The 26,060-nt window shown below is 37.2% G+C and overlaps 1 protein-coding gene across 2 annotated transcripts in view; it reads right to left on the bottom strand.

Annotated features, from left to right (window-relative positions):
- Nucleotides 1–1,380: 1,380 nt before the first annotated feature.
- Nucleotides 1,381–26,060, bottom strand: part of LOC106081869 (uncharacterized) — a 197,614-nt gene continuing 172,934 nt past the window's right edge. For both annotated transcript variants that reach the window (XM_059368099.1, XM_013244119.2), the window contains exons 4-9: nucleotides 13,867–13,950; nucleotides 13,512–13,649; nucleotides 13,248–13,387; nucleotides 12,808–13,167; nucleotides 6,203–8,006; nucleotides 1,381–6,139 (exon numbers count right to left, since the gene is read on the bottom strand). In XM_059368099.1, the coding sequence (XP_059224082.1) occupies nucleotides 5,996–6,139; nucleotides 6,203–8,006; nucleotides 12,808–13,167; nucleotides 13,248–13,387; nucleotides 13,512–13,649; nucleotides 13,867–13,950 (2,670 nt within the window). In that variant the 3' untranslated portion in view covers nucleotides 1,381–5,995. The remainder of the gene's footprint in view (nucleotides 6,140–6,202; nucleotides 8,007–12,807; nucleotides 13,168–13,247; nucleotides 13,388–13,511; nucleotides 13,650–13,866; nucleotides 13,951–26,060) is intronic.

The following is a 26,060-nucleotide window of genomic DNA, read 5'->3' as shown; positions in this document are numbered from 1 at the left end:
TAATATCCAGTACCTCCTGCCAGTTCTTGGTAATAAAGTTCGGTTTATCCCCTATATAACAAATCGCCAGATTGCAACTTATAATATATTCGATAAGCAGCTCACCCCTTTCTTTGACATCCGAACTTCCCCCTATATGTTGATGTGCATTCCATCACTCTCTACAATGAGTCTTTTCTTCCCTACAGAAGCGGTTTCAACCAGCGCCTTAAGGCGGCATCTCTGAATCGTGTGCCATATATAAGGAAGCCAACCAGAAATGAGACTTGTTTATTTCAAGGCTGGCTACTACTACGTGCTTAGCGACGGAAGAAGAAAACATTTTAACTACTCTTTGCAATAATACAGGCTCTGTGTCTCCCATTCCCTGTACCCTTGAGAAGTTTAAATCTTTTTCCAAGCACCATTCCTCCACACACCCATGGTTCCTGGATAAGAACCACTTCAAATCTCCCTGCGATCAGGAGGATCTTTAGTGCCTCCGAAGCGGCCTTACAATGGTGGAGACTTATCTGTGTAAACCGGACCATAGCCAGGATTCAGAACTTCCACCACTGTTGTGTCAGCCTCGTCTTCTGACTCCACCAGGAGTTCATCCTCACAAAATTCGTCCTGCAATCCGCCAGACTTTAGCGATGTGTTCGATAGTTCCTCAGGCAAGTATTCAGCAACAACTGCTGAGTCGTCCCCTGATTCCCCAACCCCACCGCTTCTATAGACCTTCAGTTTCAACTTGCTGAATCCGTAGGATACAAACCCTTCAGACTTGTTGAGGTCTGCGAGACAGCCGGAGTTTAATAGTACTAGTGCATGTCTCCGGTCACCATCAGCCTCATCCAATCTACCAATCTTCCAGTCGGTGGTTGAAAATTGGGATTACATTCCCTTAGTCTTCCAAGTGTCAGATACAATCTCTGTATCTGTCACTACTTTTCCTTATTTGTCTCTGCAGAATAAAGCTGCTGTTCCAAAGCCATCCATCACAATCGATTGGTGTGTTTTTGAATAAAACAAGTTGGCCCATTCCCTTCAATAACCACACCAAATCCTACCCAGATACGACCATCAACATAAATATCCTCCGTATAAACCAATCCCCCGATTTAAAACCTTAATTTTTATGATTTCGCTGCAATTTTGTATATGGAGTACCTTCCCATATCCACAGCGATTCTGCAATAAATAATTTATTTGTTTCGTTAGTATTTTGCTTTTATTTATTTCATGTTTTACATTACATTTTACACAATTTGAATTTTAATGTTGTTTTTAGTGTAAATAAACTAGAAATTCAAGGACTGTTTCAAAAGTGTTTGCATGTTGTCATCAATTAATTATTTTATATATATGTTTATTAGACTTAATTAAAAACTATTAATATTTGTGATAATATTTGTTTTATTCAGGCATTTTGTTTTGTTTTTGTTTAAATAAATTTAAAATTAATATGCTTTATCAATTAATTTCTAAATAAAAGAACACATTCTCATTTCATATCGTTTTCAGGACGGACTTGATAAAGGACAAATAATTCAGCTGCATTATTTTGAGTAAGTAGTAATATTTTTATTTGTTTACATTATTATATATATATATTTGTTTATATAAAGGTAGTATTTAATACTTTGTTTTATTTGAGTTTTTATTTATTTTGAAGTTCTTGAAAAAAAAAATACAATTAAGCTACATTTATAATTCTTGAAGAAAATAAAATTACAAAATTGCATTGGGGTCCCCACCACCTATTTTGTTGTAAAAAAAATGTAATTTTTATTTATGTTCTTGATTGCGGTATATGAGTTATTGTTGTTGTTTTTTTTTGTAATATGTTAAGATTAAGGCATTTCAATTCAATAGTTTCCAGTAATTCAATACATGTTTTGCTTTATAGTTCGAATTATTGAAAAGTATTGAATTTTTGAGTTATACGAAAAAAGTTTAATATAAAAATGTTTGGAAATTTTTTCTGGTAGTTTAATTTTTTTCTCTAAGAAAATGGCAAGAATTTTAAGATTTTTGTGTGCGTATAATAAAGTTTGTGACAAATGAATATTTAATGAAGATATAGAGAAGATGTATGTGAATTATTAACAATTTTTAACATATTTAATTTTTAAAGAAAGGAATCGCGATTGTAAAACTTTACCTTTTGGTATGAAATTGTTTTCCAGCAATAATATTTTTCAATGATAGCTTTAAAAATGTTTTGGTCTTTCTGCATTGCTAATGCAAATTTATTCATGAACATTCCATGGAAGAACAGGGGCAAATTTCCCGCATATCAATGAGAGATGTACGAATCAAAGCTAAGCTCAATGATAAGGGGTTTGTTTTTATAGCCGAAACTGAACGGTGTGCCGCAATATAAAACCTCTTTGGGGAGATAAGTTTATACAAGGCACATTACCTAACAAATGTTGCCAGAATTAGGATTAGAGATAGCTACCGATGTAAATGGTTTCATATGTTTTCGCCAGGATTCAAACCATGACGTTCAGCGTCAAAAGCGAACATGCTACGGTGGCTTCCCTTTCTTCCTTCAATGAATCAAAGTGAAATATATCACATTACATCGATGTTGTAGTTGAATAACAATACTTTGGTGTTGAAGTCTAAGCTAATTTTTTATAAGTCGAAGAATCAAAAAATCTGCATTTGTTATACATATCACAATACTTTTAAAGAAGTAAGGACAGCCCAAATGAGGATTAAGCCAATTTTTCGTTAACCTTAATCACAATCAAAAGCGTAGAATGGCCTCTTGGGGGTAGTTAAGCACCCAGAAAAGTTTTTGACCCACCCCGAATGTTAAAAATGTCATTGTTTTCTACAAAATTTGCTAATTTTGAGGATGCCCTCTCAGAAAGCTTTGGTGGGTTCTCTAATGATCACAATGGATAAAAAAGTCCGTCAATCCGTCAATGTTGGTGATATAATATCTGCAGCAGCTCTTCCACAGGGCTCTATTCTTGGTCCCTTGCTTTTTTCTGTATGCATAAACGATCTACCTGATATTCCGATGCATTGCAATGTGCAAATGTACGCTGACGATGTTCAGCTTTAATCAAGCACTAAACTAAATTGTGTACAATCAGGTATGAATAATTTGGATTTCTTAAAGTCATCTGGATGGTTCAACGGTAGGAACCAGAAGGCATCTTCCTTCTCTTGTTCCTGTGGTATCACAATGGACGAAAACGTCTAAGTGAGTCTGATGGCAGACTGCCACTTAATTCTAACCTAACCCATTCATGATTATAAACATCCACTGAGACACACATTTACATGTGTGTTTTATTTTTTCTTCTAACATCCCCTTCATAATTAAGCAGCAGTCATTTTCAGCAAACAACTGACTTTTTAGCAGTTAGTCTGCTGCTCTGAAATTGCAGTTCTACTCTTGTAATAGCAGAACTACTGGTACAATATCATTGCGAAGTCAACTACAACTTTTTTTCAGTGAGTATATTTGCCATTATTTGGATAGTCTGGGCTTGTCAAAACCAGTCCATGTAGTTCATTAGCATTTAAACCCCACATACATTCCACTTCCCTTTTTGAATATCGGTGATATTCCTTTACGTGTAGCCAAGCTTCATCCATTCAGCAACATTGACTTCTCTAGAGAGTGGCCCTTCGAGCCGGATAATGGCCGAAACTTCTTGACGGCAAGCAGAGTACTAATTCGTGAGATTTTCTGATTCTGGCGACATTTCTTAAAAATACACAGCTCATGGGTTTGAATGGAAATTCAATCCTCCGCACCTCATATGGGCGGCCTCTAGGAGACCACAGTTCATAGTTTTAAAATGCATTTCAAAAAGATTGCAGGAGATTGCAGTTTCCAACAATCTTGGGAAGGATTGCAGGCGTTTTGAATTACCGTACTATTTCTGCAATGTCGAAAGATAGCCGCATTGACCCCTGGCCATTTTCTTAATGGCTCATATACACATTTTCTGGCTCATCTACACAAGCCTCTCATGAACCACTTTCTTCCAATTTTTCTCTAATAAACTTTTGGTTAAACGGGACCAAAAGCGCGATGGAAACTAGGTGTCATAGATTTTAGAATGATCTCAGAAGATCGAGGCGCTTGGAACGCTATTCTACATTTGGCTAACGGGACAAATGTTCTGTCATAGCCCATTACAGTAAGAAAGTAATATTAAAGATTCTTCAACACCAATTCGCCTTGAGATGGAAGGAGGAATGTCTCAAGACTCTGCACAAGCATATTGAATGGAAGATACAAAAAACCCAATTTGAAATTAGGGGATTTAATAGCAATAATGGATGATTGGATACCCCCTAGTGAACGGCGATTAGGGAGACTAGAGAAAACTTATCTAGGTTCAGACAATAGTGTTAGAATTTCAGACGTACGTACTGCAACAGGAACTGGTGTATGAAAGTACCCAAAATGGATCCCAACTTCACAAACTCCACAAGATTACGAACATACCCTATTAAGTATATATACACACATGTCATTTCAAGTCTATCTAGCGTACGGACGGACAGTACGAAAGCACGCAAATATATGGAACACGTAAAGCTAACCTCTCGAAATTTGGCTCAGATACTTCATATTGATGCAGGTTGACTGGAGGCCACTGTGGCGCAGAAGATAGCATGTCCGTCTGGATTAAAACTCTAGCGTGAACACTAAACATTTTTTCAGCGGTGGTTAATATGCTACTAATGCTGGGTACATTTGTGAGGTATCCTGCCATGTTTAATTTAAAATCAGACCTGAAGAACTTTACACAAGTTATAGGGAAATGCTGTTCTTCAACTAAGGAACTTGTAACTTAAGAATGAATTGAAATTTAAATTGTTTTCAAAATCAGAGCTATTATCCTTGTTTTTGCTTTTTTGGCTTGGTCCCAAAAACCTTTCTGTTATAGAAATATTTTTTCAAAAAAAAAAAAAAAAAAATACTGCTGAGCTTTTTTAGAATCTAAAACATTTTCAGTTAGGAAAGAAATTAAGATCCTAAGAAATCTCTTTTGTGACTTCATAGAGAATTTAGAACAAAAATTAATAGTATTTTCAGATTTTATAACATTTTTATATTAAATTTTTTCTTGCTGACTAAGCAAATTTTAAGTGTTTATTGTTGTTTTTTTATTAAAGCTAACCTAAAACTACTGGAAGTACTTCTTTTCTTTTATAAGGGAAAATTTACATTTTTGTTCAGCTGATATATTGAATTAAAATTTTTTTCATTAGATATACGTTTTTATTTAATTTTTTTGTTTTTTATTATTATTTGTTTTTAGTTTGAGTCAATTGGCACTTGTGTTAAATTACAGCTATCGTATATTAAAAAAAAAAATATTAAAAGAAAATTAATCGCAGTGTATTCGAAATGAAATGAAAAATGATATACACAAGAGAAGCTAAGCATTTGAAATGGACAAATTAAAATGTGTTTTAAAAAAAGTTAAAATTTTCATAAGCTTTTAAAGCCTTGAAAGGTGTGTTGAAATAAAAAAGACACATGAAGGAAAGCAGGAAAGTTCAATAGGCCAAGGATATTTCAATGCAATAAATCTTCTGAAACGAAGGTAATAACTTTGATATTCTTGTTTCATTTTGTAGTAATTTTGAATTTTTATTCAAATCAAGACAATTTTGGATTTTTTTAAGATGAATTGTCTTCACCATCTTTCAGATATATTGCATTATAAAAACCCTTTAATCCAATGTTAAAAGCATTCAAAATTTAGCGTAGAAAACCAAAGCTTAAATGATGTAGCCGAAGAAATTAATTCCCAAAAGCTTTTGAAGCTTGAGAATATCTAATGGTACAGCTAAAGTTATTTAGTGAGTAGTAAAGAGATTTAGTGGACAGCAATCAAAGTAGAGGAGGATAGTTTCACTATATTTTCTGAAACTAGACGGTTCCTGCCGTCTAATTTTACACATTTAAATTTTTACACTCATTTTTGTTGATATGGACCATCCTCCTTGGCTTTTACCCTGGGGCTTACCACTCCCTGGGTCTGGTGGCGGTGTCTGTGCGATAAGATGAGGTACGCCGAGTTTCCACATATTCGCTTTGTGTTTGAGCTACCATGCGGCCGGCCCGTGGTGGTGGCGGTGGGGCAGGGACCCTAGGTTGGAATGTGGTCTGTAGAAGAAAAAAAAATCAGAATCACTGTTTCCTTCCCTCCTTGTTTTTCTCAATACTCACCACCATTCTCTGTGATCTAGTGGCAGTGGGTGTCCCCTCTGGTGAGGACATATCATCGGGGGCAGCCCAATGTTCGGTGAATTCACTACCCGAACGAGCCAATGATGGATGACTCACCGAACGATGGAATGAACGTCTCTCGGACATATCATCATCATCATACTGCATGGGATAATAAGAACTGGCATTTGACATATTATCCATGCGTCCAAAATCTACAGTTACCTCGGACATTGAACGGAAATCATTGTGATCGGTGTTGTAGGAAGTGCGTGAGGACCGACGAGATCTTTGCAAGTTAAAAGCATTGGGATGTATGGGCATCGAGGGATCATTGCGTATGGTGCGTACACTGGAACCACCATCGCTGTCATACTCATACAAAGTTGGCAAGGAGCTGCGCCGAGAGCGTGTATCCCAAGGTTGGGTCTTCTTATTACGGCGTGGTGTTCTCATCTCTACATCGCCCTCATCATCGGAGGGTGGTGCCAAAATGCGCACAATAACATCCCAAGTTTGGGGTTCGAATATTCTCTCGTATCGTGTGTCGGCACGTATACGCTCAAAGTCTTCCTTGACCACAGCCTCCGTGAGCATGGTACGCAATGAAGACTCAGTGGTGATGATTTCCTTCCATTTGGCCTTGTCGTCATAGCTTATGAGACGTGCCAGAGGGTGACCACTAGAATGTACCGAACTGGTATCATCAGGCTCCGACATTTCAGGTTCTTCCAAGACCCTTATCAAAACACCCCAATTGGGCACAGCCGTATCCTCTGGAGGCAATTCAATGGGTTTCATGTTGCCCACCAATTGAGGGCTGGTCAGCTTCTCCTTGTTATCATAGATCTGTTGTGGTGGTTCAGTTGGCCTAATTGGAGGTAACGATAGCTCAGATCTTTCCATCTTGGGAGTCAATGTTAGGCCAGAAACACTTGAAATATCCGAAAAGTTCTCCCATTGTTGTTGTTCACGTTCTGTCGGATAGTTGCGTATTTTAACATCCCATGTGGGATCGGGTACTGGGGGAGCCAATGGCTTGGGCTTGGGCTTATACTCGGTAACCTTTCGCTTGTGCGATTCAATATCTTCAATGGTCTTCTTCTCGGTAATGGTACGCAAATAGACATCATCCACTGTGTGAGAGGTGATTTGAGGTTTTTTCACCACAATTGGTGGCTCTGGTGGAATGTATTCCGTTTCTACGAAGTGAGAGCTATCAACCATTTCAGCCACCGAATGCAAGTCGGGAGCACGCGAAGTGACATCCGTAATTTCGCTCAGAGCAGGACCATCAGTGTAATCTGACCAGGTTTCGGGACGTCCATCAACCATTTCATGATGGGTGCGCGTGTACACCGAGAACACAGGTTGTGGTGGCGGCAGCATTGTGATTTCTGTATGATGTGGTGCCGTATGTATGTCAGGAGTGTAGGTGAATTGTGTTTGCATGGTCTCTTCTTGACCTGGCAGTGATTCCATGGTTATAACACTTTCACGATCTTCATGAGATTCCATAATTGTGGAAAGATTATTGCGATCATTTCGTAGCGTGGCCACACTTTCGGTGTCGGATGTTTGTGGCGAGGGTGGTGGCGGTGGGGACTTCTTGACTCGTACCTGTACATCGAATTTGGGCGAAGAGGCCTCCTTGATTGCAATTGGGTGACGTGGTATGGCGGTGGCAATTGCATTGACAGCCTGCATCTCTTGTGTATGGCCATAATGATCGCTGTAAATGCTCGAGGTTTCTTGTATGAAAGCGGGATTTTCGAAACTTCCAGCCGAGCTGAAAGGTAATGATCTGTGGGGAATAAAAACAATAAAGTTCATGTGATTAAAATCAGAGCATTAATTGTTGCACTTTGTAATCTATTTGAAGCATATTCAAAAAGTTAACCTTATCACCGAAGTTTGTATGCAGCAGAAACCTTTGGTTAATTTCCTGACATAAATGGGCATTTTTATTTTACACCGTGAATCGATCTTTGAAAAACGTCTTTCCAAATTGAACGTACAGCCTTAACTAACGCTTAGCTCTCAAGGTTTGAAAATAAAACTATTATTCTTTCCGCATCACAGATAACTGCAAAGCAGGTATACTCTAAATATCTTACACACAGTGGTATAGAATCGAAAAAGAAAACTAGTAAAAAAACAAGTAAAAGCGGCTAAGTTCGGCCGGGACGAATCTTATATACCCTCCACCATGGATCGCGTTTGTCAGGTTCTTTGAATAACTTTTTCAATTTATATATGAGCAACTTCAAGTAATTGACAGATATGGATCGTACTTGTCATGGCTGTTAGAAGTCATAGAAAAATACAACTTTCAAAATTTCAGGAAAATCGAGTAAAAATTACGCCTTCCAGCGGCTCAGAGTGTTAAATTGGGAGATTGGTTTATATGGCAGCTATATCAGGTTATCTGCCAATTTAGACCAAACTTGTTGGAAGCCATACTAAAACGACTAAAAGCTCAAGAAGTCTAATCGGGAAATCGGTTTATATAGCGGCTATATCAGGTTATGGACTGATTCAGACCATATTTGGTCCAGTTGTTGGAACTCATTCCACAACGAGATGTGCAAAGTTTTAGCCAAATCGGTTAAGAAATGCGCCTTCTAGAAGCTTAAGAAGTCTAATCGGGAGATCGGTTTATATGGCAGCTATGACAGGTTTTAAACCGATTTAAGCCATACTTAGCATTGTTGATGGAAGTGATACCAAAACACCATTGACAAGAAGTGCGTCCTTTAGAGCCTCAAGAAGTCAAAACCCAATATCGGTTTTAAAACATGGACCGATTTGGCCCATTTAGAAGCCCATCTGACCTACACTAATAAGAAGTATTTCTCCAAAATGTCAAGCGCTTAGATTTACTCCTTCAAAAGTGAAAAGAGCTTTCAACAGACGGATGGACATAGCTAAATCAACGTAAAATGACATGACGATCAAGAATATATTGGTTGCCCAAAAAGTAATTGCGGATTTTTTAAAAGAAAGTAAATGCATTTTTAATAAAAGTTAGAATGAACTTTAATCAAATATACTTTTTTTACACTTTTTTTCTAAAGCAAGCTAAAAGTAACAGCTGATAACTGACAGAAGAAAGAATGCAATTACAAAGTCACAAGCTGTGAAAAAAATTTGTCAACGCCGACTATATGAAAAATCCGCAATTACTTTTTGAGCAACCCAATATATAAATGTACATATTCTTAATCGTCGTAAAAATCAAAGACGATCTTACCATGTTCGTCCGTCCATCTGTCTGTTGAAATCACGCTACAGTCTTTTAAAAAAGAAATATTGAGCTCAAACTTTGCACAGATTCTCTCTTTGTCCATAGGCAGGTTAAGTTCGAAGATGGGCTATATCGGACTATACTTGATATAGCCCCCATATAGACCAATCTGCCGCTTTGAGGTCTTAGGCCCATAAAAATCACACTTATTATTAAATTTTGCTGAAATTTGAGACAGTGAGTTTTGCTAGGCCATACGGTATCCTTCTTCAATTTGGCCCAAATTTGGATAAAGCTGCCATATAGTCCAATTTCTCGATGTAAGGTCTTCGGCCTATAAAAGTCGATTTCGTTGAAATTTAGGACAGTGAGTGGTGTATGGCCCCTCGATATCCTTCTTGAAGATGGTCCAGATCGGTTATAATTTGGATATAGTCTCCATTCCGATCTCTCGATTTAAGGTCTTGGGCCTATAAAAGGTGCATTTATTGTCCGATTTCACTGAAATTCAGGGCAGTGAGTTGTTCTAGACCTCTCGATATCCTTCTTGAACATGGCCCAGATCGGTTGTTGGATATTGCTTCCATTCCGATCTCTCTATTTTAAGGTCTTAGGCCCATAAAAGGCGCATTTATTGTCCGATTTCGCCTAAATTTAGGACAGTGAAATGGGTTAGACCCCTCGATATTCTTCTTTAAGAAGGCTCAGATCGGTTTAGATTTGGATAAAGCTGGCATATAGACCGATCCCTTGATTTAAACTCTTAGACCCATAAAAGACGCGTTTTTTGGTTCAATTTCGCCGAAATTTAGGACCGCGAGTTGTGTTACGCCCCTTGATATCCATCTTGAAGATAGCTCAGATAGGTGAGGATTTGGATATAGCTTCCATATTGTCCAATCGCTCGATTTAAGGCCTTAGGCTAATTTTTTGTCCGATTTCGCTGAAATTTAGGAGAGAGAGTTATGTTAGTCCCTCCATATTTTTTTTCTAAGAAGGCTCAGATCGGTACCGATTTGTATATAGCTGCCATATAGACCCATCTGCCGGTTTAAGGTCTTATGCCCATAAAAGCCACATTTGTTATCCGATTTCGCTGAAATTTGACACAATGACTTATGTTAGACTTGTGAACATCCGTGTCCTATATGGTTCAGATGGGTCAAAAATTGGATATATCTGCCAAAAAGATAAATATTGAACCAAAAGTGCAGCCGAGTTTGGTCAAAATCAGACCATATATGGATATAGCTGCTATGGATACATAAATAATGCATTTTTCACCGGATTATGACGAAAGGTGGTGTGCATATATACATGAGGTGGTGGATATCCAAAGTTCGGCCCGGCCGAACTTAATGTCTTATTACTTGGTTACACTACATCATTCTTTTAATCGAGGTACAGTTCGCATTTGTTGTTCAATTGTCATGAAATTTTGCACAAGTATCTTTTTTCGTCCAGGGACCGATATGGCCTTTCATGCGATATGGTCTTGGCTATAGTAGCCGCAATTTTGTTCCGATCTTTTCAAAATTAAGCATAAGATGTTTTAATTGACATACCAATACGTGTGCAATTTGATTAAAATGAGGTCAGATTAAGATATAGCTCCCATATATAGGATAGGGGTATATTCATTTAGACATTCCGTTTACAACACATCAGAATATTCATTTCCGATCATAGAAAGTATATATATTTCTTATCGTCGTAAAATTCTAAGACGATTTAACAATGTCCGTGTATCTGTCCGACTGTCCGTAGTTTCTCAGTTCAGATCGGACCATATATAGATATAGCAGCCATATAGACCGATATGCTGATTTAGGGTCTAAAACCCCTTAGAGCCGCAATTATTATTCGATTTCGCTGAAATTTGAAATAGTGACTTAATTGAAGACTCCCAATATCCGACGACCAAATATGGTTCGGATCGGTCTATATTCAGATATAGCTGTCTTATAGACCGATCTGCTGGTTGAGGATCATAAGCCCATAAAAGCCGCAATTGTTATCCACTTTCATTGAAATTTGAAATAGTCAGTTAGTTAAAGCCTCCCCATATCCGACTCAAATATAGTTCAGATCGGTCTTTATTCTGATATAGCTGCCATATGTAGAGCGATCTGCCGATTAGGGGCCTCGAGCCCATAAAATCTGCATTTATAACCCAATTTCGCAGAAACTTGAAACAGTGAGTTATTTTAGGCCTTTCGTCATCATACCTAAATGTGGTACAGATCGGAATATATTTAGACATAGCTGCCATATAGACCAATCTGCCGATTTGGGGTCTTAAGCCCATAAAAGTCGCAAGTGCTACCTATTTTTCGCTCCAATTTTAAATAGTGAGTTGATAAAAGCCTACAGATATACGACTCAAATATGGTTCAGATCGGTCTTTATTCAGATATAGCTGTCATATCGACCGATGTGCCGATTAAGCGCCTTAAGCCCATAAAATCATCATTTATGACCCGATTTCGCTGGAATTCGACACAGTGAATTATATTCACTCTTCCAACATGCGACTCAAATATGGCCCAGACCACCCTTTATTTAGATATAGCTGACATATAGGCCGATCTTCCAATTTAGGGTCTTAATGCCATAAAAAGCGGTTGTGTCGCCCGATTTCCCTTTAAATTGAAATACAAATGCTTCCGTAAATCGCAAAATTTGAGACCAATCTCGGCCACAATTTCAAAAAATCAACACTAAAAGTCAAATATTTTCGAAACCAGTAAAGATGTTAAAGAAAGTTGATGACGTTTTTGAAGGGATTTTTTATAACTATCCAGCAAAGAAAAAGAATTTTAAAAATCGGAAGACAAATGAAGATTAGGCCGCCTGAATAATTTTTCAAAATGCCGAGGTGACCAACTTTAGAACCCTGTCGAGCCCTTTAGAGCGCCCGGACCACCTAGGCCCTTGAAATGCTGCACACGATCACTTCAGCTCTAACCAATTCTAATTTCAACGAGTTATCTTTATCTGTTCTCAAATCTCATATTTATTTTTTTTTTCGACCCTATCCCACTGTGTGACAAGGCATTGGAATCTAGCGAATGAAATTTTCTCTAAAGGCCAAATATCTGTGCAAAATTTTCTAAAAACATTCTGAATGAAAAAATTTTTTCTAATGGCAAAAGTTCTGTGAAATTTTTTCCAAAGTCAAGTATTTTAAGCAATTTTCTTTAAAGAGAGAATATGAAATTTCCCCGAAAGAAAAAATTTAAAATTTTTCATTTAAATAAAATTTTCTCTTTAAATTAAAATTTTCATAAAATTTTCTCAAAATATAAAAATTTGGCGAAGACCAAACATAATTTTGCACCTCTCAGTATATACTTACACAATTTCTTCGATTTCGGAATGCGATTCACTGGGATAATCTGAAGGCAAAATGGCACCTTCACTACCCGATGAACTGTGCACAGCAGCCAGTGGGGCATGGGCACGAGGAATTTTAATTCCCATCTCTTCGGGGATGCCACCCATGCTACTACCGCTAAGTTTAGTAATTTCCGAACCACTTCCCATGGACATGGGAAGACGACGAACCACTGGTATAGGACGGCTACGTAGACAATAGTAGGAGACAGCCAAGCCCAACAACAATAGGGTAAGGAACATAATAGCACATATAATCATCAAAATTTGGATACCCTTTAGGGGCGGATGAACAATGGCTCCGGTGACAATAGGATTTAAACTGAAACGATAGGATAGCATAACAAATGACAATGACTACCTTCCTCCCTCCCTTCCAAGTCAAAATAAAAGCACACTTACATGGGAGCTGGTAAGGCTGGTGGCAGTGAGGGTATGGGCGGAGGATAGCGGCATACAATGGTGATAATTTCATCGCCATCCATTTCCAAATTTGCATGAAAACGTACAATTATATTATTGGTGAAAACACGTGTGGGATTCTGTTGCAATTGAAAATAGCAAAAAAAAAAAAAAACAAAAATAGAGCAAATCCCATGAACAAATGGCCACAAGTCTTTTACAATGCATTACTGCGGTGGGTAGGTTGACGCTTTGCTCACTTACCTGTAAAGTACCACATCCCTTCAATGGCAGTTCCAATCTATAACTTAATGCACCTTTACCATTGACGCGGCATGCGCTGCTGCGATCATAATCGGCTTGTATGATGCCATGGAATGGCTCATTGAATTTCATGTCCACCTAAGTGCGATACACAAACCACACAAACAAATGGGTGAAAAAAAAACAATAACAACAACATATGTAATCATTGACCATTGGGTAGCGGTTATTAGATGTGCAATGCGCTCGCCACTATTGCGAGTCACTGAAGTGTGGAAATTTATGATATTCATGTGAAGTGAAATTTTTCCAAAGAGTTTCATATTTCCGTCATTGCATTCGCCCAAACACTCACCTGCATAGAACCGGCTGCACAATTCAGTGCGGCTTTTGTGCGATTTAAAAATATCAATGGACTAATATCGTCTAGTTTGGTAACCTGGAAATTAAAACAAAAAATATTTGATAATCAGAAAATGTAATTTTCAGTATCAAAATTTTGCTTAAATTTTTTGAAAATTAAGAATTTATGGAAATGAAATGTTGGCAAAATTTTCTTTAAAAATTAAGTGTCAACAATTAAAATAGAAAGATCGATTTATATGGGAGCTGTATCGGACTATAGACCGATTCAGACCATAACAAACACGTATGTTGATGGTCATGAGAGGATCCGTCGTACATTATTTCAGGCAAATCGGATAATAATTGCGACCTCTAGGGGCTCAAGAAGTCAAGATCACAGATCTGTTTATATGGCAGCTATATCAGGTTATGAACCGATTATAATCTTATTTGGCACAATTGTTGAAATTTAACCATACTTAGCACCATACGATTTGAACCATACTTAGCACAGTTGTTGGATATAAAAACAAAATACTTCGTGCAAAAATTCATTCAAATCGGATAAGAATTGCGCCCTCTAGAGGCTCAAGAAGTCACGACCCAAGATCGGTTTATATGACAGCTATATCAGGTTTTGAACCGATTTGAACCATACTTGGCACAGTTGTTGGATATCATTACAAAATAATTCGTGCTAAAATTCATTCAAATCGGATAAGAATTGCGCCCTCTAGAGGCTCAAGAAGTCAACGCCCAAGATCGGTTTATTTGGCAGCTATATCAGGTTATGGACCGATTCGAACCATACACTGTGTATTGTGTTGGATATCATAACAAAGTACTTCGTGCTAAAATTCATTCAAATCGGATAAGAATTGCGAATAAAGGCTCAAGAATTCAAGACCCAAGATCGGTTTATATCACAGCTATATCAGGTTATAGATCGATTTGAACCATACTTGGCACAGTTGTTGGATATCATAACAAAACACGTCGTGCAAAATTTCATTCCAATCTGATAAGAATCGCGCACTCTAGAGGCTCAAGAAGTCAACGCCCAAGATCCTGTTTATATGGCAGCTATATCAGGTTATGGACCGATTTGAACCATACTTGGCACAGTTGTTGGATATCATAACAAAACACGTCGTGCGAAATTTCATTCTAATCGGATAAGAATTGCGCACTCTAGAGGCTCAAGAAGTCAACGCCCAAGATCGGTTTTTGTGGCAGCTATATCAGGTTATGGACCGATTCGAACCATACACTGTGTATTGTGTTGGATATCATAACAAAATACTTCGTGCTAAAATTCATTCAAATCGGATAAGAATTGCGAATAAAGGCTCAAGAATTCAAGACCCAAGATCGGTTTATATGGCAGCTATATCAAAACATGGACCGATATGGCCCATTTACAATACCAACCGACCTACACTTATAAGAAGTGTTTGTGCAAAATTTCAAGCGCCTAGCTTTACTTCTTCGGAAGTTAGCGTGCTTTCGACAGACACACGGACGGACATGGCTAGATCGACATAAAATGTCGCGACGATCAAGAATATATATACTTTGTGGGGTCTCAGACGAATATTTCGATTAGTTACAAACAGAATGACGAAATTAGAATACCCCCCATCGTATGGTGGAGGGTATAAAAACTCGTGTCGTTCGTCTTGATGAAAGTTTCTATGAAATCATAATGATTTTCATTCAATGATTTTTAGTATTTTGCCAATTTAATTCAATGCATAGCCTCTATGTTCAACTCATGCGTTTTCAGACTCTTGTCAAGTGTCCAATAAGCTGTGTGATGACATTTCCTCAAAAGCAAGCATTTGCATCTAATTTCCGGCTTTATGCCATTATAATGCAGCCAAATACAAAAATTTTAAATGAGAGCCAAAAGGCATATTGTTATCTAAATGGTGGGCTATGGTGGGGGCTTGTATCCATACATTGATACAATATCCAATGTTTCAGGCAGTGTGGATTACACCCTATCTGAGCCGCTTTTTGATAAAAAGAACTGTACCACTATTCCTGATGGAACTGATTGGAACTACGATATCCCTAGGCAGTCCCATGGCAGCCGGTTGTACGTACCGGATTGACCCGATGGAGTTCTTCATCGGCAAGGGCTGCCGCCTCAATGTATAACACACTGCTACAACAACAACGATATCCCTGGTAACAGAAGTTACATGGACTCCAATAAGGATGGTTCCAAACTTAACAACCAGGTGGGCTTTGGGGTCGTGCTCTAAGGATCTAGAACTTATCTTATCGAAAAGGTTACCCTACTACTACAGTGTGTATCAAGCGGTGATCCTTGCAATTAAGGAAGTGGTGAAATGGCTAAGACATATTGTCATACCGACGATTGGCATAAATATTTTCCCAGAAAGCCGTGCAGCCATTAAATCCTTGGAAAATATATTTCTGAACACAAAAACCGCCCTCGACTGTCGCAGATCTCTCAACTAGATGGCTAAACAGTTCAAAATTCACCAGTTCTGGGTGCCGAGCCACAGAGATATTCCAGGGGATTGTAAAGCGGACGAGCTTGAAAGACTAGGATCTACCCTATACATTCCAGCGTTACTGGAATCTGTGGGTATGCCTCCAGCGACATGTAAGCTAAGTTTTCAGGACCAGGCCCGAAAGACAACGAATGATAGATGATCACAAAGAGGGGGCTGTGAGCATTCCAAAACTATGTGGCCTCATCTAGACTTGAAGACGTCTACTGCTTTGCTGTCATTGGCAAGAACAGGCCTCTCAGTCATTGGGTCCGTCATGACAGATCACTGTCTTATCGGAAAACATGCTGACAGCAACAACTTTTGCAGAAACTGTGAGGAAATCGATGAAGAAGAGACTATAGAACACCTTTTGTGTGTGTGTCCCGCACTAGCAGTCAGAAGGAGTTCCACTTTAGGACATCGGAGATGTATAGACTATAGAACACCTTCTGTGTGTGTGTTCCGCACTAGCAGTTAGAAGGAGTTCCACTTTAGGTTCTAGTTTCTTTGAGAACCAGTCTGAATTAGCGAATGTGAACAATCGCAAGTTATTGGGCTTTTTAAAGCCCAACGGTAGGAACTAGAAGGAATCTTCCTTCATCTGTTCCTGTTGCATCACAATGAACGAAAACGTCTAAGTGAGTTTGATGGCAAACTGCCACTTTAACCTAACCTAACCTAACTATGCATACATTAAAGAGCTTAAGTGCACTCTGGCGGATAAGGGGTTTCTTTTCGTCATCAAAGAATACGAAAGTAATTAAGGCACCCAACAAAAGCATTTTCCTTTCAATTGCGACAGTTTGAAAGTACAACTGTAACCAAGGACATCACAATATTGATTTTGCCAGACTTCCTGTATGTGAGCAGAGATATTTATTTTGAGCACGCACGGATAATATTAGTATTCCAGGGAAAATTAATTATATTTTTTTTCGGCACTATGAGCTAGGGGAGAGCAAAAAATAGCTTGACTACGATAAAGATATTTTCTCGTAGTTAATTAAGATGCTTCAGAAAATTTATTGGAAATTAAATTTTTATATAAAAATGAAAAGTTGTTGAAAATTTGTGGTCATAACCATTTTCTGGAATTGAATTTTCGTTGAAAATTTCGCAGTGGTAGAAAATTAAAGCCTACGAATTAAATCTTACGAATGTTGCCCAATCCACGGGCAACATTTATTTGAAGATATTTTAAACAAGCAAATATTTGTAGAGATGGGCGATGGGTATATTCCCAAAAGGTATTTACCCGGTAAATTGAATAAAGTCCCGGGTATTTATCCATATATACCCAAAGGCTGGGTATTTATAATTTTGCAGATGTCTTGTCAATATAAAACATTTTATATATATAGCAGCTATATAGACCGATTTCCAGACTTAAAGACCTACGGTAATAAATTGCTAATTTTTCATCAGCTTTCGATGAAATTATACACAGTGGGTTTGCAGTCCAGATCGACCTTATTTGACCTTGAGATGTAGTCCAGATCGACCATATTTGGATATTGCTTCCATATAGACCGACCGTCCGATCTCCCCATATAGGGTATTAAGGCCATTAAGATCCATTGATAACGCAAATTCGATAAAACTTGGCACAATTTTTAATTTTTCAAGTTTTTTGCCTGTTAGTGCGAGATCATTACAATTTTACAATTCTTGTTTGTTTCTCTTTCGAGACGATCTCAATGATCGGAGATGCAAATGGAAAAGGAAAGCCAAAGATAGCAACACACATCAACCACTATGGGACGCATTTCGTTTTTGGTTAGAAGACTTTTCAACCATATTAGGTGTGATGGCTTTAAGGGCAATGCGTTGGTATGTTGTATTTAAATCGTATTAATAGCGAAAACGCATCTGCTTATTAGCTGTACTTTTCCCAATGCATGTATTTTTATGTAATGACAACATTCTATCTGTAACAAGTTACACTTCTTCCGTACTACGCATGATTTTGTTCATCTGTTAGAAGTTGTATTGATGGCTTCGAACGTCTACACCTTTTCGTTGAATAGTGTCCAGATCGGACCATATTTAGATATAGCTGCCATATAAAAGGAGCATTTTTCATTCGTTTTCGATAAAATTTGGTACAGTGAATGCTCGACCACATTTGACAGGAATGGGTAGGGACCTTCCAGATCTCACTGTGCCAAATTTCATCGAAACCTGATTAAAAGTTTTTAGTTTATGGGTTTAACACTCTTTTTTGGGAGATCGGCCTATAGATCAGCTTTATCCAAATATGGTCTGATCAGGACCACATTTGACAGGAATAGGTAAGGATCTACCAAAACTCACAGTGCCAAATTTTATCTAAATCGGATGAAAAATGCTCCTCTTATGGACTCAATACTCCATATCGGGTGATCGGTCTATATGGCAGCTGTATCCAAATATGGTCCGAACTGAAGTACATTCAACAAAAAGGTAGGTGAAGGTGCAGAGTAAATCACTATGCCAAATTTCTTCACGCACGCTACTAACTCGGTCACCGGGGTTCCGTTGTAACTTCCAATAACTGTGCTAAGTACGGTCCAAATCGGTCTATAACTTGTATAGCTTCCATATGAAACAATCTCCCGATTTGACTTTCTGAGACTCTGGACGCCGCGATTTTTGTCCAATTTGACTGAAATTTAGCAAGTGGTGTTTTTTTATGGCTCTCAACAACTGTATCAAGTACAGTCCAAATCGGTCTATATCCTGGTATAGCTCCCATACAAACCGATCTCACGATTTGACTTCTTGAGCCCCTGGGATCCGGAATTTTTGTCCGATTTGGCTGAAATTGAGAATGTAGTGTTCTGTAATGACTTTCAACAACTGTGTCAAGTACGGTCTAAATCGATCTATAACCTTATATTGTATAACTCCCATATAAACCGATCTCTCGATTTGACTTCTTGAGCCCCTGAAAGCCGCAATTTTAGTACGATATATTTATGTTATTATTTCCAACAACTGTGCCAAGTACGGCAAAAATCAGTCTATGACCTGATATAGCTCCCACCGTTCTCTCGATCAACCTTGTTCGGTTCCTAGAAGCTTTAATATTTGCTGGTTTGACAAAAGTTTGGTATATAGAGTAAAATTATGTAATATTATTTTACCAGAATTGGTTCTTAACATTCGACCCAGCCGAACTTAGCACACTTTAACTTGTTTTATTCAAGTACTATATAGTGTAAAAAACGATAAAGCGATTGCCATTATCTGTTATCGCATGGTCGATATCTCATCGATAACTATCCAATACAACCTTGTACAACTGTCCTATCCAGAACATCTGCCTTTCATTAGGTATGACAGAAAGAAACTTTTGATCCGTTTACCTTGAAATTTGGTGCAGGTGACTTTTCGCACTGGAGACGAAGCCTGTTAAACGTAGAAGAAATCAATTCATATTAGGATATATTCCCTATATATATGTTCCTCCGATTGGCATTTAAGTTGCAGTAGTGTTGTCAATTGTCTGAAGAATGTCTGAAGCGCTACTATCACACCTTTTTTTGCTTAATTTATAATCCGTTCATGAACACCACTTGATATTCTCGACTTTCAAAATTCTTGACAGGGGTTTTGTGTGTTTTTCAGGGATAAACAACATATTTAACGGCCGCAACCATTGAAATTTTTGCGATATGTCTTAAAATGTTGAAGAACCAACACAACATCAATGTTTGAAGATTAGCTTGTGCATGGAGATTGAGTAGAGCTCAGAGACCGAGAAAGCAATATTTACCAATACATACCAGAATAAATATATAAATAAATAAAAGTCAGTGTCAGTTTGGGAAGCATTCCATTGTCCCCCATGTTTCCGATTCATTCTATGCATACTAATTTAATGAGTCAAATTGAAATGAATGTTTCCTATACGTGTACCGTGTGAAGAGCTAAAATGCGAAGGGTTTAGTCGATGCTTAGCTTTGATGTATGGGTAAAGTGCCAAAAAGAAATTCCCTTATGTGTATATGGAAATTTGAACTTGACATCAATCAAGTAGCAGAATAAGTTTGTGAAATTTGTGAGGGGCTTTGTTAGACAGCAGCAATGTTCATATGTATTCCGATATTTAAGAATTGTATTTATGGAAAAGAGAAAATTCTTCTCTAAATTTTATTTCCATGTATTTGTTTGTGAAGTTGATGGCATGTCTACAAGTGATAGATCTACGGAAACACTTACTTCACAAAATCCTTCCACTGTTTTTCAAAAATGTGTTACATATTACCTTTTAAGTGAGGAATAACAATAAAATATGCCTATTAAAATTCTTCAAATATCATAACTACAAAAATACTTTTTGGGATTTATATCATGGACACAGAACTCATGTAAAATTTCTAGTCCTAAAGTTTTAGAATTAATGTCTAAGTAATGTTTATTTAATAAACTAATGCTTTATGTTGAAATTTTCTAGGTTACAAATTAACATACAACGTCCATTATACCTTCGTAATCATATTTTAATTATATCCCCATCATTCTAAACCCACTTCTAATTCAATTATTTTATTTACCTAAATATTAACTATGAAAACGTTCCAACATAGCACTAAGATATCGTACATTTTAATATTCCTCAGTGATAGTAACCTCTTTACAATGCTGTAGAATATTCACCGACATCAGCAGTCTCCTTCTCTGCGACATTCAGCAAAACCGCCACACACTGTGATTTTGCTCATCTATTTTAATTAGCTCAGTGCATAGTAACGATGTGTGTTCCAGTTTATAATGATAGCTGATGTTGTTGTTGCTGAGGTGGAGACGAAGGTGGTTAAGGCTGCAATGGGAAGGTGAAGAAACATCCCCACTCATTCACAGGAATATAATTTTTAATAATAATTCTGTGAAGTGACTTGAGTGTAGCAATGATGAGTGCTTATTGTTCTACATTCTTTATGTGCGTAATATGATGCATTATAACATAACATATCAGACCCTTGAAAAGTACCATGAAACAGGAAAAAATTACTTTGACGAATTTGATAAAAAAAAACAGCAAAAAGCGCATTAAGTTCGTCCCAGCCAATCTTTGGATAGCCACAACCACAAATATAATTATTTTCCCATTTAAATACAAATATCTGCCATATCCTTATCCACTTAAGGAGCTTTTTTGGTATAAGCGTGGAGGGATATCGGGAAATATTTATGACCTTTAGACATTTAACGGGCAGATCGGTGTATATGACAGCTAAATCTAAATGTAGTCAAATCTAGGGCCTAGTGCAACTCATTATTTGGAAATTCCGAATGAAATCGAGCAAAAAATGCGGCTTTAAATGGCTTAGACCCTAAATCGTCCATTGACCTACATGGGAGCTACTTCAAAATATGTCCAAATTGCACCATTCAAGAAATTAAGCTGTATATTTTATTACAGGGTGTTGTACATTGAGGCGGCAGCCCTTGCCGAAGAAATACTGGCTGTCATTGGATTGTGTATTGATCTGTTCCAAAATTCAGCTGAATATCTAAATTTTTGCAGCCAGTTGAGTGATAACAACTGCCGGGGGTATGAAAATGAAATTAGTGCTGAGCTTTCATTAAAAATATATTTGTATTAAAAATTGGTATATTGTATTCGGACTTTGTATTTCGACAAACTCAAAGTGTTGCGAGCATTTGTTTGTAACACCCAGAAGGAAGAGAGATAGACCCATTGATAAGTATACCGATCGACTTAGAATGACTTTCTGATTCGATTTAGCTATGTCCGTTTGTCTGTCTATCCATGTTAACTTATGTACAAACTACAGGTCGCAATTTCATCCTATCGTCTTCAAATTTGGCACATGCATATTTTTGGCGTAGAGAAGAAATTGGAAAAAGAAATTGAAATTGGAAAAAATCGGTTCAGCTTTAAATATAGCTCCCATATATATGTTCGTCCGATATTAAAAAATATTGCAATAAAGTTCTCTCATGTTAACCGATTCTTTCAAAATATGGCAGAAGGGATTTAATATTACTGGTGAATTTCATGGAAATCGGTTTAGATTTAGATATAGCTCCCATATATGTATATCGTCAAATTTTCACTTCTAGAGTCACTGCAAGCGCACCATATATATGTTCGTCCAATTTTGAGCAGTATTGCAATAAATTGCTCAAGTGTTACCCGATTCCGTCAACATTTGGCAGGAAGGATTTGCTCTCAACGTTTTTCACTTCTAGAGCTACTGCAAGCGCATTTATGACCAACCGTGGCAAAATTTTTTACAATGCTTTCCCAGACGACTTACACAATATTTGTAAAGTTTGGTCAAAATCGGTTCTGAATTAGATATAGCTTGATCTTCATGACATTTAAAGTTAATCTAGTCATTTCCTTCCGTCTGTTCATCAAGCTGTCTGTCGAAAGTACGCTATTTTTCGAAGGTGTAACGCTATGGGCTTGAAATTTTGCACAAATGCTTCTTATTAGTGTAGGTCGGTTAATAAATCGGCCAAATTGGTCCATGTTGTAAAATAGCTGACATATAAACAGATCAGAGACCTCGACTTCCTAAGCCACTGAAGGGCGCAATTCTTAGCCGATTTCGCTGAAATATTACACAAAGTGTTTTGTTTTAACTTTCAACCGAATTCATAACCTGATATAGCTGCCATATAAACTGATCTTGTATCTTGTCTTCTTGACTCTATAGAGGGCGCAATTCTTGTTTTGAATAGTTGCCTAAACAATTCTGAAATTTGAATAGGTGCCTAAACTGATATAGCTGCCATATAAACCGATGTCGGATCTTGACTTCGTGAGCCTCTAGAGGGCACAATGCTTATCCGATCTGGCTGAAATTTTGCCAAAGGTGTTTTAGTTTTAACTTCCAATAACTATGCAAAGTATGATATAAATCGGTTCATAACCTAATATAGCTCCCATATATAAACTGATCTCCCGATTGCACTGCCTGAGCCTCTAGAGGGCGCAGTTCGTATCTGATTTAGCTAAAATTTTGCAAAATGATTTCTCCTATATCCTTCAACTAAATATGATTTTCATCGATCTATAACCTTACATAGCTCCCATATAAGGGAATCTTCGGATTTGACTTATTGAGCTTCTAGAGGGCTCAATTATAACGCAATTTTGCACTATTCTAGGACATTAAGCCTATGTGTCAAGTATGGTATGGTACTAATCGTTCCAAACACTGATATAGCTCTCCATTATACTCATTGAAGATATACAGGGCGCAATTTTTACCCGTCTTTTCTATAAACTCCAACATACGTGCCACGTATGGCCCGAATCGGTTGAAAACCTGATATAGCTCCCATATAAATCAATCTCCCAATTTTACTTTCTGAGCCCCTAGAGGGCGCTGTTCGATTTAGCTAAAATTTTGCACAATTAATTCTCCTATAACTTTCAACCTACGTACTAAATATGACCTTAGTCGATCTATAACCTAATGTAGCTCCCATATAAGCCAATCTCCCGATATTACTTCTTGAGCCCCTATAGGACTACCCTGAATTTTGCACAATGTCTTCTATTTACTAAGTTCTCCATCCTGAATCGGTCGATTAACTACATTTCAACAACTGTGCCAAATATGGTCCAAATCGGTTCATAACCTGATATAGCTGCTAAACAAACGGATCTTGGATCTTGGCTTCTTGACTCTCTAGAGGGCGCAATACTTATCTGTTTTGGCTAAAGTTTTGCAGAAGGTGTTTTGTTTTAATTTACAAAATTTGTGCTAATTATGGTCTAAATCTATTCTTAGCCTGATATTGCTGCCATATAAACTGATCTTGAATTTTCGAGCCTCTCGAGTGCACAAGTTCTAACCCAGTTGGCTGAAATCTTGCACAAGAAGTTTTGTTTTGACTTTCAACAACTGTACTAAGTATTGTTCAAATCGATTCATTATCTGATGTAGCTGCTCTATAAACCGATCTTCAGATTTGATTTCTTGAGCCTTTAGAAGGAGCTACTACCATCCGATTTGGATGAAATATTGCATGTTTAATTTTGCAACAAGCCAACAGCCGTTCTAAGTATGGTTGAAATTGGTCCTTAACATGATATAGCTCCCATGTAAACCGATCAGCCGACTTGACTTATTGAGCTTCTAAAAGGAGCTATTATTATCCGATTTGACTGAAATTTTGCAAAATTACTTCTCCTATGTCTTCTAATATACGTGCTAAGTATGGACTGACTTCGTTTATAACCTGATATAGCTTCCATATAAACCGATCTCCCATTTTCACTATTCGAATCAGTCCATAACCTGATGTAGCATAGCAATTCTTATCCATTGCTTGCCTGTAAAGACATATTGAGGAAAGAACTTGACAAATGCGATCCATGGTGAAGGGTATATAAGATTCGGGCCTGCCGTAGTAGTAGGCTTTCACTTTTGTTTATTTTCCCATGAATGTCACTTGTTAGACATTTTATATCCAAATCGACCTGACCTGGTTACATGGTGTAAAGTACATCACAAACTATTATCCTATGTTGTATAACTCCAATTATTTAAGTACTACAGTTATATGGTTCATAATAGTTTAGCGCTAACTAAGCATATTGCGGGAATTTTAATTACATGTGAGTTTGCAATAAAATTTATACCGTTTCCAAGGGAATTTAGATCATTTCCAGCATAATTCTAGGGAGGGAGGCTAAATGGAAATATGTATAGTTCGCAGAATTCTCAAGTATACACAGTATATTATAATGAATGTTAATAAACCAATTTTGCTTAATATACTAGCTGGGGTTTACCTGTAACCTAACAACATTGTCTCAACCGCATATGCCAACTTTTTTATTAGCTGGAAATATCTTCTCTAAAAAGTTTGACAAACTTTTAATTTACGTTGTGTCATAAAGAACCATACATTAAAATCACACTTACACAGCTCGCAAATAGCAAAAAACCTCCTTCTATTCTAGCAGAAAAGAGTACTTTGCTCATTGTTTTCCACAAATGCAATCGTTGGTTGGCAGATCGCCCGGACAGCTATGTTGTCTGTCTTTCCTTCATTTTGCAAATGCATAACGAATTTTATGCGAGCATTCAAAGTGTCGCCCATAAAATGAATGGAAATTCCAACGGCCCACACCTAAATCCTTAATTGTAAAAACAATAAAATATGAAGCTCACACAGACTCATGCAATAATAATCAAATCTTTAACACGTGCAAATGTACAGGGTGGATTGGCAATGAATGCACTGTGAAAAAAAAACAAAGTGAAGGAGATGAAATGGTAAAAAATTATCAAATTTATCAATTTATCAACAATCAGTTGATGAAATTGCGAAAATTATTGATGAAATTTTACTTTAGTAAAAAGAAAACGTCAAAATTAAACTTTTAAAGAAAACTTGATTTTCGTAAGAAGCTTCGCAATTTAAAATTTAATTTTTATAAGAATTTCTTAAATTTGGTTTTTTTAAATATTTTGTACAAATTTTTAGTTCCATAAAATATGTCGACAAAATTAGGTCTTCCTTAAAGATTGGAGGAGATTTAATTTTAATATCAAATATCATATCGAAATGCTCTCCACACTTATCAATTCGTCCAAGGTTTTCTTGTTGAATTTTTTACAATGATTAATTGATTACAAATTCTTTAGTCTGAAGTTCTTACCACACCAAGTGTTTAATATTATAACCAATCCTTTAAAAT

This window comes from Stomoxys calcitrans, chromosome 4, assembly GCF_963082655.1.
Source record: "Stomoxys calcitrans chromosome 4, idStoCalc2.1, whole genome shotgun sequence".
NCBI lineage: Eukaryota > Metazoa > Arthropoda > Insecta > Diptera > Muscidae > Stomoxys > Stomoxys calcitrans.
Note: the sequence above shows the minus strand (reverse complement) of the source record. Positions and strands in the feature narration are given on the sequence as shown.